Source organism: Dioszegia hungarica (assembly GCF_025882075.1).
Source record: "Dioszegia hungarica strain PDD-24b-2 chromosome Unknown MKK02contig_25, whole genome shotgun sequence".
Lineage (NCBI taxonomy): Eukaryota > Fungi > Basidiomycota > Tremellomycetes > Tremellales > Bulleribasidiaceae > Dioszegia > Dioszegia hungarica.
The window spans coordinates 1,069,549-1,084,571 of NW_026515779.1; the positions used below are offsets into that span (position 1 = coordinate 1,069,549).

Consider the following 15,023-nt stretch of genomic DNA (forward strand, 5'->3'; position numbering starts at 1 on the left):
TTCACCTTTGCTGTCCTTGTCGCTGCTTGTTCTGGTCCTTTGTCTCCCGCTGCCGGAGGTATTGATGATGTGATGAGGCTTGAGAGAGTGAGACTGTAAGAGATGACTAGGATCAATGGATGGTAGATAGAAGTTGGTTGATATGAGCGCGACTGCTTTTCCCGGCGTGCTCGGCTCAGGGCGATCAGTGCAAAGCGGGGAAAATCAAAAAGGAAGCCGCGGAACCAAAAGAGGAAGGCCGTCATGAGCCGTCATGTGGCGCCAAGCAGGCAACTGCCACACTGTCATTATATTGTGCCACAGACACTGGACAGCGCAGGCAGAAGTGCAACTCGACGAGCAGAGGCGGAGTGACAGGCGCGGATTAGGGAACTGACGGCGAGACATATTCCATGTAGAACGAAAGTCTCAGAGCCGGGTTGTCTCGGATCGTGCCTGCATTCCGCGCAGAGCAATATTGGGCCTTCACGCTTGCTGCTTGGAGACCAAGCTTCTGGGATGCCTCGACAGAGTTCGAGCCTACTGAGAGCATCACAGACCGAGCAGCCATCCCACTCGTCTGTCATCGAACACATGCATGTCAGCAGCTATCTCAGCCTCATGCCATCACGCAACGTCCGGCGGCGAACGCCGAGCGAGGATGTCCACCGCAAGACCCCTTTCGAGCTCTGTTCGGGCTCGTCTAGAAGTTGACGATCTTGCGAAGCAGTGGCATCGCCGAGCGCTGAGCGCTGAGCACACGATGCGCGCTCCTCATCTTGGCGCCTAGGCAATGCATCGCTTCGAGCTTGACAAGTTGACAACGGAGGCTGCGAAAGGACAACAGAGTTGTTCATGACGTCACCGGAGCTGTGCAACCCCGTCGCCGTTCCTGAACGTGTTTCGCCACTCAATCCTCCCCCTTCCGGATTCCTCATTCTGTCTCTTGTTTGTTCTTCAATCATCCAAATCTATATCAGCTACCCCTACTACACCTCCATATCACAGACAAGATGCCTTTCAGTACGTCCTCATCTCCTGTAGCGCCCTGCCAGAGATCCAGCGGCAAACTCTGGTCCAAAACGCACAGACCCCACGTTCCTCAATAGCTGACCCCCAGCCTGCTCCGACATCATCAAGATCGTCCTCGCGATCATCCTCCCACCTCTCGGTGTCTTCCTTGAGCGTGGTTGCAACGCCGACTTCCTCAGTGAGTACAAATGGCTTTGAGTCTGGCGAAAGGGAGCTATGCTGACCCATCAGTCAACATCCTTCTTACCAGTGAGTTCCAACCTATATCTCCTTCTCATTCATACTGTCTCACCACATTCGCTCCCTGCCTCTTCTACCATCACCTCCCTATCATCGTGATTGTCGGCCCTCAAAAGCTGCATCGGCGAACTCCGAAATCACATTCCTCGCCCATTTCTCGTTCATTTCCCTTCCTTCTTTGACTCAGAGCTACTCGACATGGACCCGAGCTGATCCCGCCGTCCTCGGCTTTATCCCCGGTATCATTCATGCCTTGTACATTATTCTGAAGTACTGAGCGTCCCAGGCGCCTCCGGGGCGTTCTGGGACTTCAAATCCGTCGAGAGAAGGTGGAAATTCGAGCTAGGAGGCGAGATATGGTTTTAAGGGGAAATGAGACATGATGCAAGGGTAGTCTTCGATACTGAGGGGTACGGCGCGATGCGAGAGGCGTAGGGGAATCGCTGGCCGAAATTTGGGACCGATCGGATCAGTGGGAGATGCGCTAACCCACTTATACGGGAAATATTGGCGAAAAAGGGGAAAGGCCTCCGCTTGGACTAAATTTTCTCCTCTCCCCTTTCACTTACGGCCTTCATCTGTCGGTATACTCATGTGGGTGTCAGGAAACGTGACTATTGTAGCCCTGTACCGCATACTTAGGTCAGGCAAGTCCAGCCCGGCTGGCCGAGGGCACCTCAAAACACTCTTCTTGACCCTCGGTACTGAGACTTCGCTAAACCCGTCTGATCATCGAATTGGGTCATACGACCTAAGACCAAGCCTGGGACATCGCGTTGCAGATTCTGCTGATGTCTGTGTGCATGGTCATTCATGCACCCAAATTTCAGCGCAAATTGGGTATGATATACAGCGCGTGGATGATGAGGGGATCGGCCTCCAGCACGGGGTTTTGCGGCGTTATGACTCGTCCAACGATCATCCACGCTCTGTATATCTTACTGACTGAGGCAGTTGATGGATGACGGATATGTGGCTCTCGGCTTGTGGGCTTCTGCAGCCACACCACGGACGATCAGGCGTCCGAGCTCAAGCAGATGTACAGGTGGGCCCCAGGCCGAACGTGGACAGGTCCTACACCCTACCGTCGACCCGCTCACGGACACCCGGTCCGTGCTTTAAGGCTCGGCAGATCGGCTGAAGAAGCGCTGGCGCACTGACCTCGAGGGTCCGAGCGGCCCACCTGTTCCGACTAATCCCTGGTCACATTTCGCCTTACGTCCCCGTTTGCCTTTTGACCTACACCTCCTCATCCAGATCAGTCGCTTCCCTTTCGCGATACTGAACACCAGGGTCAGCCATGTCGGGCGTGTCTGATGCGATGGACCTGGAGGTGAGTTTCAGGTCGCGATGAAGCCTTCTCGGGAGCAGAAGCGTCCCGCCTCAGCTGACACACAGGTCGAGCTGCTATACCAGCGGAAATCAACGCGTAAGTCTTGTTCGACTTCGAGCTGGGCGTCAGCTAGTTTGAACATATATAACTATGGTCAGATAAGCTGACCTCACAGCCATCATCAGGGACCGCACCGCTCCCGCCACTCATCCTACATTCCACCTCTTCCCCGATAGCGCCCTCCTCAGCCTCCCTCAACACGCCGATGTTGAGCCTGTATGTCCCCTCCTCCATCACCTCCTTAACGCCACTGACCAGCTAGGAGCATATTCAGCTTCGAGTCCGGCGCCAGATCTTTGGCGGTCAAGATGCGCTGATGCTGCGTCCGTCCATGGACGAGCTCAAGTTCCGAGGGGTTGTCATGCGCTCGGTTGATATGGAGAAGGTGGTCAGTCTAGAGGAGATCCCCGCTGAGCCTGAGGTGGATGAAGAGGACGGAAATGGGTCGGACGATGTAAGCTTGAAGGTCCAGACTGAGGTCAGCAGGAACTGAGGTAGCTGACTCGACAGGGCAAGCTCGACGCGAGATTCCCTCAGCTGGAGAAGCGGCAGAAGCTAGTCCTTGAGGTGTTCAGAGGGAACCTGCAAGCGGTCCCATCGGCAGGAGCTGTGAGCCCATCTGCTTCGACCGCTGACAACGTGTCGGTGTGAAGTCAGCTGACACGAAAGGATATGGACTTCTACAACGGCAAGCTGTAAGCTGGCGTACCCGTCGTAATCTTTGAATCGCTTAGCTGATGTCTAGCCCTGACTTCCACGAAAAGCCGCCTATCAGTCTCGGCTCTTCCAAGCCCTCTCGACCAGACCGTGCGACTCCCAAGGAGGTCTTCGTACCCCTCGAGAGGGAGACTACTCCCTGGCGAACATATACCATCCTTGTGAGCTATCGCCAACGTATCGATCGCTGTCCACGCCAGAAGCTCATACCATAGCTGTCTGCACCTGTCCCACCACCTGCCCTTCCTCCCACCCCAAAGCTCGCTCCCCCGCCCGCATCAACCCCGTCGAGCAAGAAGACTCCACAGCCTATCCAAATCCGATCGACACAGCGGTCGGTCAGCCGTCCTGTACCCAAACCCAAGACGTTGGTGGCGCCGCCGGCCGGTATAGTCCAGCTCATCGACGTATATCATCTTGCAACAGACAAGAAGCTCGACAGTACGACCCCGAGCCAGCCAGAGCAGGGCGGTCGGGCGGACACACAGGCGGGGGATAGTATCCCTCTGGCTGTGGCTGTTCCAGAGTCGGAGCAAGTGGCGGCGGTGCCTCTGGGGCTCGAGATGAAGGGAGAGGATGTACCGGCCCATACTCCACTCCTCCAGTATGCCCCAGCCTCGGCGACACTGCCTCCCTCACCCGCTGATGAGCTCACATCGGTCACAACCCCTCACGTCCGGCCGGCGGTACCATCCGAGACTGTTGTCAACCCCATCGTCACCGAACCGGACACCGTCCCGCTGCTGCAACTCGAGCCACCTTCCCAAGCAGCGCTAACTGTAAACCCTGCCCCACTCCAAGAAGTACCTCCGTTACCTATCGATACCCTCGTCGAATACGCCGCCGAGCTCGTTGTCCCCGTGACCGTTCACTCGCAAGCCGGAGTCGATATCGAGCCGGAATCAGAGGATCCCATGGACGGCATCGCTCTAGTAGAGCTGCTCGATATCATTGCCAGCCAAGCGATCGATCCGGCGGAGGGACCCCCGGCATCCTCTCAGATCCCCTTACCAATCGCCGATACCACCAAGCCGGCGGCGGCAGAGCCCATCCTCAAGTCGGACCCGGCGCTCGTCGAAGATGCGCTAGATCGCGGCGACGTCGACACCCCACCGTCGGCATCAGGCACCCTCCTCTTCTCTACTCGGGTCGACCATCGACGCGACAGACTCTCCATCACGCCTCCCCCGCCCCGTATCCCGCTCACCCAGATGTCAGCGCCGGTGCCGATAGTCCCGCAGGTCAAAGCAAGAGCAAAAGGGAGGCGGTCTGGCACAACGGACGAGATGCGATTTTACATTCCGTCCACTTCGCCGCCGCTGGGTCCTGGGCCTATACACCAGGAGAAGCAGCGGAAGAAGAGGCAGCTCGACGAGGTTGAGCAAGAGTCGTCAGTGAGGAGGGTCGGCGGTAGCGGGTCGGAATCGAAGTTGGCGGAGCGCGAGCCGAAGCGCAAGGCCCTTGAGCAGTCCGCACCTGTCCCGTCCGGCTCCGCAGACACCCACCAGCCAGGTCGTCAGGACAAGCATCAAGAGGTCGCGCCTCTACCCACCGAACCTCAGCGGAAGGGCGAGGCCACGCTCAGTGGTCTGTTCCCTGTTCGCCGTCAACGAACGGGCACGGATCGGGCGAGCCCTCCACCATCGCTTCCCATGCGTCCAGTAATGCCTACCTCGAACGAAGCAAGAGCTATGGGCGTTACTCCAATCCCTACGATCCCACTACCAGACGGGACGGCCGATCCGGTACAGAAGGTCAAGAAATGGCGGGCGGAAACTCTGCCGAGTCGCGGGATTCATCACCCCTCCTTGCCTCCCAAGCCGATATCCCACTCGCCCGTCCGCGGATCCGATGTCCTCGATCACGATCTCCCGAACACGATGGCGGTAGACCAGCCACCGCAGTCTCCAGGCCCGCTCGACCAGCCGGAGGAGGATCAGTGGCGGGATGCTCCGCGGATCAGCAAGCACAAAGGAAGCAGCAGGTCTTACCGACCTCCAGAGGATGCTCGCTGCTCCACACCCGAGACGCATGTGATGGGTCAGACGAAGGGCGAGCGCGATCAGGCTCGTCAGCCACTCGAAACGCGCTTGTACACACACCGAGGCGGCAGAAAGCAATATCGTCGGGATTCGGAGACTCGCGATGAACGCCCGGATCAGCTCAGCTCCCACGCCGCTCCCGCTCACCCTTCGCCTGCCGACCCCAAACCATCCGTTCGGAAGTCAAGGTGGGATCAGCCACCGAGCCGTATCATCCCAATGTGGACGCCACCGCATATTCCCACTCAGCGCGAACTCGAGCACGAGGAGCACCGCCGCGAGCGGCACCGACAGCGGCAGCTTAAAGAACGGGCGGAGCGGCAGGCCGCGGAAGAAAAGAAACGGGAGGAGGAGGAGCCCCAGCGACAAGCAGACTTCGCCAAGCTCAAGCGAAGGAGGAGGGATGAGAGGGACCCATCGGAAGTGGTGGAGAAGCGGCAGAGGGCGAGGGCGTCGGGGAGCGTGGTGGAGATTCCTGGGCCGAAGAAGCGAGCGGTAGCTGGGGATGTCATCGACCTGACTGGGGACTCGGACTAGGGCCGACGGGGGAGATCGACAGTGGTCAGTACAGGGTGTGAGCTTGAATCGAGGCAGTTGTACCTGTATGTCAGAAGTGAGACCCCTTTCGCACCCCGATGACCCATTAGCAGAGACATCGCGGTAATCTATTATCTACAACCAATGATACTACATACCCGACCGTCGAGATACGTGTGTGTCCCAAAGTCCACTCGTAGCTCACCGACCCTCAAGACTCAAGACCCAAGACCCAAGATCCAAGACCACAGCCCGAGCCTCAATCCTCTTCATCCGTTCTCGCCCTCTTCGTCTTGCCCTCTACCATCCCGCCCACACCATCCTCGTCCCCCTTGGCCGCCGCCGCCTTTTCCTCCTGCTTCTTCCTCTTCCGCTGCAGCTTCATGTGTACCAGTCCCTATCTCATCAGCTTCGCACCTCCGTCAGATCCAAAAACTTACACAAGCATTACACAGCGTTCTTGGCCCCATTGGCCCCCGTCTCCACTCGGGCGTCTCGGTGGCGCCGCACCCGAGACACTTGGTCGTCCCCTTATCTTTCCCTCCGGACCTTTTAGACGCCTGTGGCCCGCCTGATCCTTGCGGGGCCGGGATGCTGGGAGGTGCGGGTGGCATTTCGATGGGAATGTACGGCTGCGTCAGGCCTTGTTGGGCAGATAAGAGTGAGAGACCTTCCGAGGCGAGGTCAATAAGCGGCTGAAGGCCGGATGGGGCGGATGCATCCCCGCCTGACCGGACGGGTCGGAGGTGAGGGAGGGAAGAGAGGAGGTGTTCGTATATGGGTAATGCCTATCATCAGCTGTGTCACAAGCCAAACTCACCTGTCCACATGCGTCTCCGCTCAATTCGCGTCCACCCGTCCAGCCTGATCCATCTGCTACGAGGTCGGCGTAGAGATTTCCAGGGTAGGTAGCGGACTTGGGATAGTCATAATCGCCTACCGGGGAGGCTGGGACACCAGAGTGGGGATTCCGCTGAAGGGGTTGCGGGACCGAGAAGGGCGATTCCGTTCCTGGTGGGACGGACATGGCGTGGTTGGAGCCTTCAGGCTGTGGGACCTGTCCCCGCGAGCCACCACCGCTGTCCAGTACGCCCGCCCAGTCATCCAGTACATCCTGGATGGATGGTTCTTGCCATGGTCCCCTGTCTTGCGGGAGCCATGGTTTGGGTCCAGGGAGCGATGCGCCGGGGATGGGGGGAGAGAAGAAGCTGGGTACCGCTGCGCGAGGAGGGACAGGTGGGAGCGCCATGTCTTCCAATTGATTCCTGGCTGTCCTGTTTGGCTGAGGCGCACCCGACAGAGCATTGGCCGAGAGACCAAAGATGGCATCTCCCGTATCGCCAGTACGAAAATCTCCGTTCCGCTGACCGAGGAAGTACGATGGGAGGAAGCTGGACGGGAGTGGATGGGAGGGATCAAACATGAGCGCGTAGTGTGGGTGAGCGTTGGGAGGGCCGGGATTGGGTGACGCGCTGTCAATGGTAGATGAGGTGGCAGAGGGGGTCGAGTGGGAGGTGGATCCGAACAGCGCCGCGGTGGGTGGTGGCGGGTTCATGATGCCGAACGAGCACTCTGCAAAGGCAAGTGGGGATGGATGCTATGGGCTTGTCATACCTGTTGGGCGATGCTTTGTGGGGTCGAGTAGAGTGTGGTTGGAAGTGGCGCGTTTGAAAAATAGGTCAAGGGAGCGCTCCTTTGGGAGAGAATGGCTCGGTAGCGATAGGATGTTTCGTCTGAGCCGTGGGATACCGGTGTGTCAGATGCTAGTGTATGAGTGAAGTAGGTGGGTCGGTGGTGAAGAGAGAGATGGAGAGAGAGCAGGTGATAGCTGTGTGCTGTGTGCTGTTGCCGCTTCAGATCATAACCTCGCCAGATCTAGAATTGGTAAATATTACGGCACAAACTTCGCCAAGGAACAGCTAATACAAATTAGGTGTTCTATTTTGCCTCCGCTAATGAGATTCCTGATAGTCATTAGCTACAGTATGTAATCGGAATTGCTCGGCTATCCCATAAACCTATTTCCTAATGGACAACCTACATCTTGCGCGACTCCTCTCTACCTCACTCTGACATCCATAATCAGCCATGTACACCCGCATCCCACCACAGCTGCAGTCCTCAAGGGCAGGCCCTAATACACGCTGTCAGGTAAGTCTCACCTACTTCCCTCTCCGTGTTCTTCGTGGCGACAACCCCGCCAGCGACCGAACCTTAGTTCCCAGCCCTCCCTCCAGCATCTCCTTGTCCCCTCTGATCCCCGCTGATCCTCAGAAATGCCTCCAATTCGGCCACTTCTCCTACAACTGTAAAGCAGCCGCAGCGACCTACGTCGCCCGCCCCTCGCGCACAAAACAGCTCGCGGACGCAAGCGATATCGTCCGGTCCGGGGGCGGCGGGGGCATGTTTGGACGAGGCAAAGATAGAGATCAGCCGAGCGTGGAGGTCCCTGATGAGTTCAAGAAGGGGCCGGCGGGCGTGGGGCTGGCGGATGAGATATTGAGGGCAAAGGAGGAGGCGAGGCGGCGGTTAGGCGTGGAGGATAAGAAGGGGAAGAAGGGGAAGGGGAAGGAGGTCAAGAAGAGTAAGAAGAGCAGGAAGAGGAGGTGAGTGCCACACATGACGCAGGTAGGGCAGAGGCTGACAGCTCAGCCCATCACCCTCGTCCGACTCGGACTCTGATTCAAGGTCTGACTCGTCTGATTCGAGCTCTTCCTCTCGGTCCCGCTCACCTCCTCGGCGCGTGAGGAAGCGATACTCGTCTTCCCCACCACCTTCGCGGACGAAAGATGCTCCCAGGCAGCGCTCACCCAGCCCAGAGAGACGGAGAAGGCGGAGCAGCAGTAACCCCGACGCGCGCAGGTCGCGCAGTCCCATCGCACGCCGACCAGCAGAGAGGCGAAGATCCCGATCAAGGAGCTAAATACAGTGCAGGTACCGAAAGACAATGTAGGTAGCGAAAGACAATGTACCAGTATACTGTATGATCTAGCTATACAACTTCTCTTAGATGATTCCCAAGATTCGCCTCTCATAGATCTTCTACCCCTCCTTCTCCCTCCCCGGAATATCCAACCCCCCCTTCTCTTCCACCTCATCCTCCTTGACCAACTCCTTTGGCGTCACTTCCTCATAGAATCTCCTCAGCCCCTCTTCATCCGCACAAAACCGCTCCATCTCCTCTTTGAGCAATTTCGCCTCCTCCGCCCTCCCCAACCTCGGCACAGGCGCCATGGGGTAATTCTCTCCACTCCCACCACCACTCCCGCCGCCTCGCCCTGTCCCTCTCCCATGACTGGATATAAACGGTCTATTGTCCGCCCATAAAAACCCCTCTTTGCCGCCTATACACTGCACGAGCGCCAATCCCGACTTGTGGCAGAATTGCGAGTAGTCGAACCCGCCCAGACCCGCCGAGGACGAGTCGGTCCGGTACAGATACTCCACCTCGACGGTATCGGGGTATCGATCCCTGCCTTCCACGTCGAGCACGAACCCGAATTTCTCAGTCAGGATGCGGTACTCGAACCAGTTGGTAAAGTTGCCGGTGGATTGGTCGGGCGAGGTCTGGCGCAGACGGGCCGCGAGGTCGGGGATGAAGGGAGGTTCGAGTGCGAGGAGGATAGGGATGGGGGCACGGTATGCGCACCGGGAAGAAATGTCCTTGATTTGCTCGACGGGCGCCTCGATGAACCGCAATCCGAACCTCTCGGCCTGAGCGGCGCATTTCGACCGCAGCTCGTCCAAAAGCCCAGCAGTGACGCCCAGCCAATTCAGCTCAAAGTGCAATCTGTCATCAGCTACGCCTGTGCTGAGACTTACGCATTCCGGGCATTATGAATGATATCCGCATGCAGTATGGCCACTTCGGCGCGGTCCGAGCGCTTATTGGGATCCAGGTCAATGACGACGCTCTGGCTCATCCGGATCTTGCGCTTCTTGCGGTTCCCAGCTGCGAGCTGCGCGATGGGCGCCTGGTCGGCGTGCGAGCTCGAGTAAGGGGAGGTGGACAGCTTCGCATGACGGTCAATCACGTCCCGAGGGTCTTGCGGCGCCGGATTGGCGGACGAGGATTCGTTGAACCACTGTAGCGTCCGCCGGTTTTTGGCATTCTTGTCGTACCCAGGTCGGAGGCGGTAGTAGAAGTGACCATAATTGTAAAAGGCATGTGCGCCAGTCACGTGTTCTAGAGTCAGCTACGACCAATCATCAACTCACCGATGAGACCCTTATCAAAAAGAGATCTTGCCCAATCGGCAGCCTGATCGATCGTCTTGACATCCTCAAACGTCTTGAGTAACCACTCGCAAAACTGCTCGCCGGTAAACGAATCCTCATGAACCGAGACTATCATCAGCCCCACCTTGACGTTACACTCACAATGCCACCACCTATCCCTAATGACCAGGCCATTCTTCAACTTGGTCATCATCTCCCCTACACCCGCCAGTGTCATCCCCTCGATCCGCTTCCCCCGCTCAAACACCTCTTCATTCCGAAACACCCTCTCCCGCTCCGCCATCAGCCCTTCGTCCAAGACACACGCGGACGGGTCCCACGTCGTCGGAATGAGCTTGAGCGGCTTGTCGTCTTTGCTTCCGCGGAGGGTCGATCCGCCGAGGTGGAAAGCGGCGGTATGAGTGGAATTTTGGCGCTTGAGGCAGTGCTTGTTGAAGACGTCGACGACACGGTACGCTCCCTCCATGAGGACTTCGTACCATTCAAAGGTGTCGCCTTTGGGCATGACCGAGGCGATATTGTGAAGCGGATCCTTGCCGGACGGAATGAGGATATACCGCGTCCGCCAGTACTTGACTTTATCGTTCAAATCGGCCTCATCTCCGTTGATCAAGCGGTCCAAATAATTGAAACCAAGCTTGCTTTCGATATTCTGACATCAGCCCAACCTCTTGCTGCAACTCACAGGATACTTGAACTCGGCATCTACCAGCCCAAACCCCCTCATCTGCGCGGGCCACACCAGCGCCTGATATTTGACCGCCTCCGTCGCGTACTTTAACCTTCGCACAAACTTCTGCACCGTCACGCTCTGTTTGTGCGTATCGCAACTAAGCCGGTGGATGTGGTGGCTCAGCAACAAGTAGATGACGCTATCGGCATCACGGAGCGCTTCGGACGCGCCCCCGATGCGCAGGTCGTCCGCCATAGATTCACCCGATGCGAGGATCTTGCGATGTGCGACGCGCGCGAGTTCGGCCGTCCGTTGTTCGGTATCGTGCGGGAGGACAATGTATTGGAAGTTTTCTGAATCAGCTCCGTCGAAGCGAGGACTCACGGGTCAATCGCTGAGACGCCATCTCCCTCATGACCGCCAGAGCCAGGTTCCCCGACGCCACGTCCGGCCTAATCAAGAACGACACCTGATCCGAAAAGCAGGCGATGTCGTACGAGTTGACCTCGTAGAATTCTGAAATCTCCCTCGAGGTGGGTAGATAGTCCGTAGTCAACGGCAGACACGCCGGCGCACACAGACTCGTCCATTTCATCAAGTGTGAATTGGCCGAGTCGGACATGTTGATTGGGCGGATATGCTGCCATCGCCTCCCCTCCAGGATGGCCGGGTCAAAGTTCTCGCGAGGGTTGCACGGGTTGACGGTGACGTGTCGACTTGCGCGACCGAGGTCGGCGGATCGGCCCCACGAGTCCGCGGGCGACCGGGAGGACTGCTGGAATTTGACGGAATTGCGGAGGGATTTGGAGAGTTCCTCTTCTGTTCCGGGAAGAGGACGGCGTGAGGCGATAGGAACAGGTTGGGTGGCTTTGGAGGGGGTAGTGTGTGCGGTAGAGGTGGTGTACTTCTCGCGATGGGGAGAGGGGGTGGGAGGCTGGACCTCCACCGCGCCGGGCACAGCCATGGGTCGGGGCCGAGGTGCCGTCTTGGCAGGAACGACAGGTGAAGGTGGATGGCTCCCGCCCTCGTTGGTCGTGATGGACACGTCCTGCCGACCGACCGTCTCCGCCGCCGCGGCAGGAAAGGACGGCTGTGACCGTCCGCCGAACGCGCCAAAGAGCCAATTGGGGCCGAAGCGGGACGCAAAAGACCCCCGACTAGGCTGATTCCGTAGCCGTTTCCCCGGCGTCACTCTGGGCGTGGACTGACCCGATCCGTGGTCCGCTTGGCCTAGCTCCGGCTGGGCTTCGGTAGTGGAGTGCGAAGGCGAGGCGGATCTCAAGGTCGATTGCTTGGTAAGCATCGACAATGATGACGGAGCGGGCGAGGTACCCCGTATTTCCGTTCGGTGGAGATCGAGCGGTTCTTCCTCGAGCTGTTTGGGCAATTTGGCAGGGGACCAACCGATCGTCAATGTCGTCGGCGAGTGCGCCACCGGCTTGACCGGCAGATCCTCCCTGATCGACTTCGATGCCGCCTCCCTATCCGCCGTATCTTGCTGCATGAGCGCGACGAGCCGAGCCGACTGGTAGCTCGCCACAAAGCTGGACGGCCTGCTCCCCTCCACGATTGTGGGCGGGGACAGCCTAGCCGCTGGTGGATCCTCCCGCTTCGCGCCCCCAAAAGTCGCCGAGTCAAAGTCTTCCCGGAGCCGCTTGCGCTCGTCCGCCGTCATCGCCTTCATCTGCCGCGTGGTATCCTCGACGTCGAGGAGGGGGATAGTGACGGTCGTGAGGTTGTGATCGAGGATACCGAGCATCTGGATTTCGTACATTTTGCAGCGGGGGATGAAGCGGTCATCCCGGAATGGCTTGTCGGCCGTTCGCGAGTAGAAGGACGCATTGACCCATTTAGGTATAGCTGCCATTAGCTCTGTACATACTTTTACTCACAGTAACAGTCTGCCAGCTCTACATCCGTCGCGCTCGACAGATGCGCGTCAAAGTAGAGCAAATCCGGAGTCGCCGTCCCCGCCTTGACCTTGCCCTCCTTTGCCACCGGCCTTTTGCTGACATAGCTGAAGAGCGGGACGCTATGCAGGGGCATCTTGGTAAGACACACCAAGTCCAGGCTGATGCCATGGTCGACCATTCGTTCCGTTGTGAGTCGGAGCAGATTCTTGTCGACCGCGAAATGACCGGTACCCGGGGAGATGACGGTGAGGTTCAGACCGGTCCGCGAGAGGTCACGGTCGATATGGTGTTCGTCAAAGGGGTTGAGAGCGAGATTGACTGCTTCGAGGACGCAACCATCATATGCCTACCGTCAGTCCTGCCAATAGATGAACTTACAAAGCTCCATTTCCCCAGTATCCGCTTCGGCACCGTATCCTTGCCTTTTTGCCCCTCCATCAACCCCAAGTGGAAATCCATCAATACCTCCCGCTCACTCTTCTCCAGTCTCTGCTTGATCTCCGGTAAAGCCTGCACCCAGTCCGTCCGCCGCTCGAAATCAAACACGACGCGATAAAAGTCCTTGACCCATTTATCGTTCGAGTCTTTTCTCAGTCCCACCGTCAGACCATGTTCTTCCATGTACGCCACCGAAGTTGGGTGGTAGATGATCCGACCAAAGAGGATGATAGTGACGAGATGCGAAGCGGCGCCTTTACCCCATCTAGCAAACAGATCTGGTAAGAAGCCTGTCTCAGCCCCACTCTTACCGATGACTTACTATGAACAACCTTCTCGAGGTATCGCTCCCCGTCCTCGTCAAACTGATACGTCTCCTGGCAGAGCTGAATGAAGATGTAGACCTGCGCACTTCGACTCCGGTAGATGGTCTTCGACTTGCTCGTGACGATCCCGCTGGAGTATCGGTCCCCGCCTCGCCAGATCGCATGGACTTCGGCTCGAATCGCTCCGCCCGCGAGGTTGATCTTCTCGCCGACGTGGATCGTGTGTCCCTCGAGCGACATGCCGAGACGCCACATATCTGCCCGACCGAGGTATTGCGAGAAGCGCAGCTCAAAGTGGTCGATATGGGCTAAGCTTGAGTCCGAGAGCTGGAGATCAGCTACTTCTCCTACAGGACGGACAATCTAGCTCACCCGGATGATCTCCACATCAGACCGGTGCTGTAGCCTGAATGCAGTGGCGACTGAGTCTGGCACCTGGACCTGATTGACAGGTACGTTCGGCGCATCCTCGCCTGCCCGAAACACGTATCCATCCCGGCCGAGGTATCTCGGCACACCCTTCAGCGCCTCTCCGCCCGTCTTGGGAGTACTCTCTTCGCCTTTCACCTTCTCGGCGGGCGCCCGCCTGATCCGCCGTATTTCGAGATACTCGCCCGGCCGGACCCGAAACGGTAGAGAGGCGTGGTTGAACTGTACGGCCGAAGGAGGCGCAGCGGACGATGTGGAAGGTAGAGGGGAGGGCTGGCTGATGCCCATAGACGCCGATGAGGGCTTATAGGTGTACAACGCGAGTGTAGCGCGTTCCTCGGGATACAGCCCGTCGTCGGCGTGATCAACGCTCGGTCGGTGCTCATACCGATATCGAGCGGACGGGGAGGTCCGGTCTGTCGGAGATGAAGATTGTGGGTACGCCGGAGGGGGCACGCTGACTGGAGGCGGCCGATGGGAGCGGGACGGACCAGCCTGGATGCTGTTCAGAGCCTTTGTAGCTGCCGTCCCGGCCCCGCTGGCCGAGGTGGACCGAAGGGTGCTAGCTGATGGGGGAGCAATAGTGGACGCATGGCTCGCTTTGCGGTCTGTGCTAGTAGATGTTGGTGGCCGTGAACTTGTCAGAGTGGACGAGCGCGTGCGAGTACCACTTGGGCGAGCGGGCGAGATTGGTCCTACACCGTGAGCTAGGCTCGATGGAAAAGGGGGTAGTCTGGTCGAACCGCTCACCTCGTCCTTGGGTGAGAGACATCGCACCGTCGGCGAATAGAGCTACTATCCTATGGATCTGTCAGATGGATAGTCATCCTTGTATACCCATCAAGTATAGGAGGGATCAGTAGGGATGTAAGGCTTAGCTAGGCTTCTCTCGCTTTGCTGCTACAAGGCGAGGCGCGTTGGGCATGGGGTAAGATGCGGGGTAACCTAGCTGACGTAAATAACCACGTGGACCTGGGTTGCAACCGTTTGGGTGGCCACTCGTCATGCATGTCCGCTATCTGTTCGCTCACAACACCATAATACAGCCATCCACAGACCATTAGA

The 15,023-nt window shown here is 58.1% G+C and overlaps 5 protein-coding genes across 5 annotated transcripts; 3 read left to right on the forward strand and 2 right to left on the reverse strand.

Annotated features, from left to right (window-relative positions):
• Nucleotides 1-992: 992 nt before the first annotated feature.
• On the forward strand, nucleotides 993-1,617 carry MKK02DRAFT_40909 (uncharacterized protein; the record flags this gene model as incomplete). Its single annotated transcript, XM_053091328.1, has 4 exons — nucleotides 993-1,002; nucleotides 1,100-1,189; nucleotides 1,243-1,260; nucleotides 1,538-1,617. 4 exons carry the CDS (start codon nucleotides 993-995, stop codon nucleotides 1,615-1,617), a joined length of 198 nt encoding a protein of 65 aa, XP_052942381.1.
• Nucleotides 1,618-2,551: 934 nt separating this feature from the next.
• On the forward strand, nucleotides 2,552-5,940 carry MKK02DRAFT_40910 (uncharacterized protein; the record flags this gene model as incomplete). Its single annotated transcript, XM_053091329.1, has 8 exons — nucleotides 2,552-2,584; nucleotides 2,650-2,680; nucleotides 2,760-2,860; nucleotides 2,907-3,098; nucleotides 3,155-3,253; nucleotides 3,314-3,339; nucleotides 3,390-3,522; nucleotides 3,577-5,940. The coding sequence occupies 8 exons, from the start codon at nucleotides 2,552-2,554 to the stop codon at nucleotides 5,938-5,940; spliced, it is 2,979 nt and encodes a 992-aa protein (XP_052942382.1).
• Nucleotides 5,941-6,199: 259 nt separating this feature from the next.
• On the reverse strand, nucleotides 6,200-7,495 carry MKK02DRAFT_40911 (uncharacterized protein; the record flags this gene model as incomplete). Its single annotated transcript, XM_053091330.1, has 3 exons — nucleotides 6,200-6,337; nucleotides 6,381-6,728; nucleotides 6,761-7,495. The coding sequence occupies 3 exons, from the start codon at nucleotides 7,493-7,495 to the stop codon at nucleotides 6,200-6,202; spliced, it is 1,221 nt and encodes a 406-aa protein (XP_052942383.1).
• Nucleotides 7,496-8,028: 533 nt separating this feature from the next.
• MKK02DRAFT_40912 (zinc knuckle-domain-containing protein) lies at nucleotides 8,029-8,787 on the forward strand (the record flags this gene model as incomplete). Its single annotated transcript, XM_053091331.1, has 4 exons — nucleotides 8,029-8,091; nucleotides 8,215-8,546; nucleotides 8,593-8,683; nucleotides 8,740-8,787. 4 exons carry the CDS (start codon nucleotides 8,029-8,031, stop codon nucleotides 8,785-8,787), a joined length of 534 nt encoding a protein of 177 aa, XP_052942384.1.
• Nucleotides 8,788-8,982: 195 nt separating this feature from the next.
• On the reverse strand, nucleotides 8,983-15,019 carry MKK02DRAFT_35420 (uncharacterized protein; the record flags this gene model as incomplete). Its single annotated transcript, XM_053089173.1, has 11 exons — nucleotides 8,983-9,730; nucleotides 9,763-10,126; nucleotides 10,159-10,287; nucleotides 10,321-10,831; nucleotides 10,865-11,205; nucleotides 11,237-12,712; nucleotides 12,745-13,111; nucleotides 13,144-13,481; nucleotides 13,526-13,856; nucleotides 13,902-14,294; nucleotides 14,990-15,019. 11 exons carry the CDS (start codon nucleotides 15,017-15,019, stop codon nucleotides 8,983-8,985), a joined length of 5,028 nt encoding a protein of 1,675 aa, XP_052942385.1.
• Nucleotides 15,020-15,023: the final 4 nt, after the last annotated feature.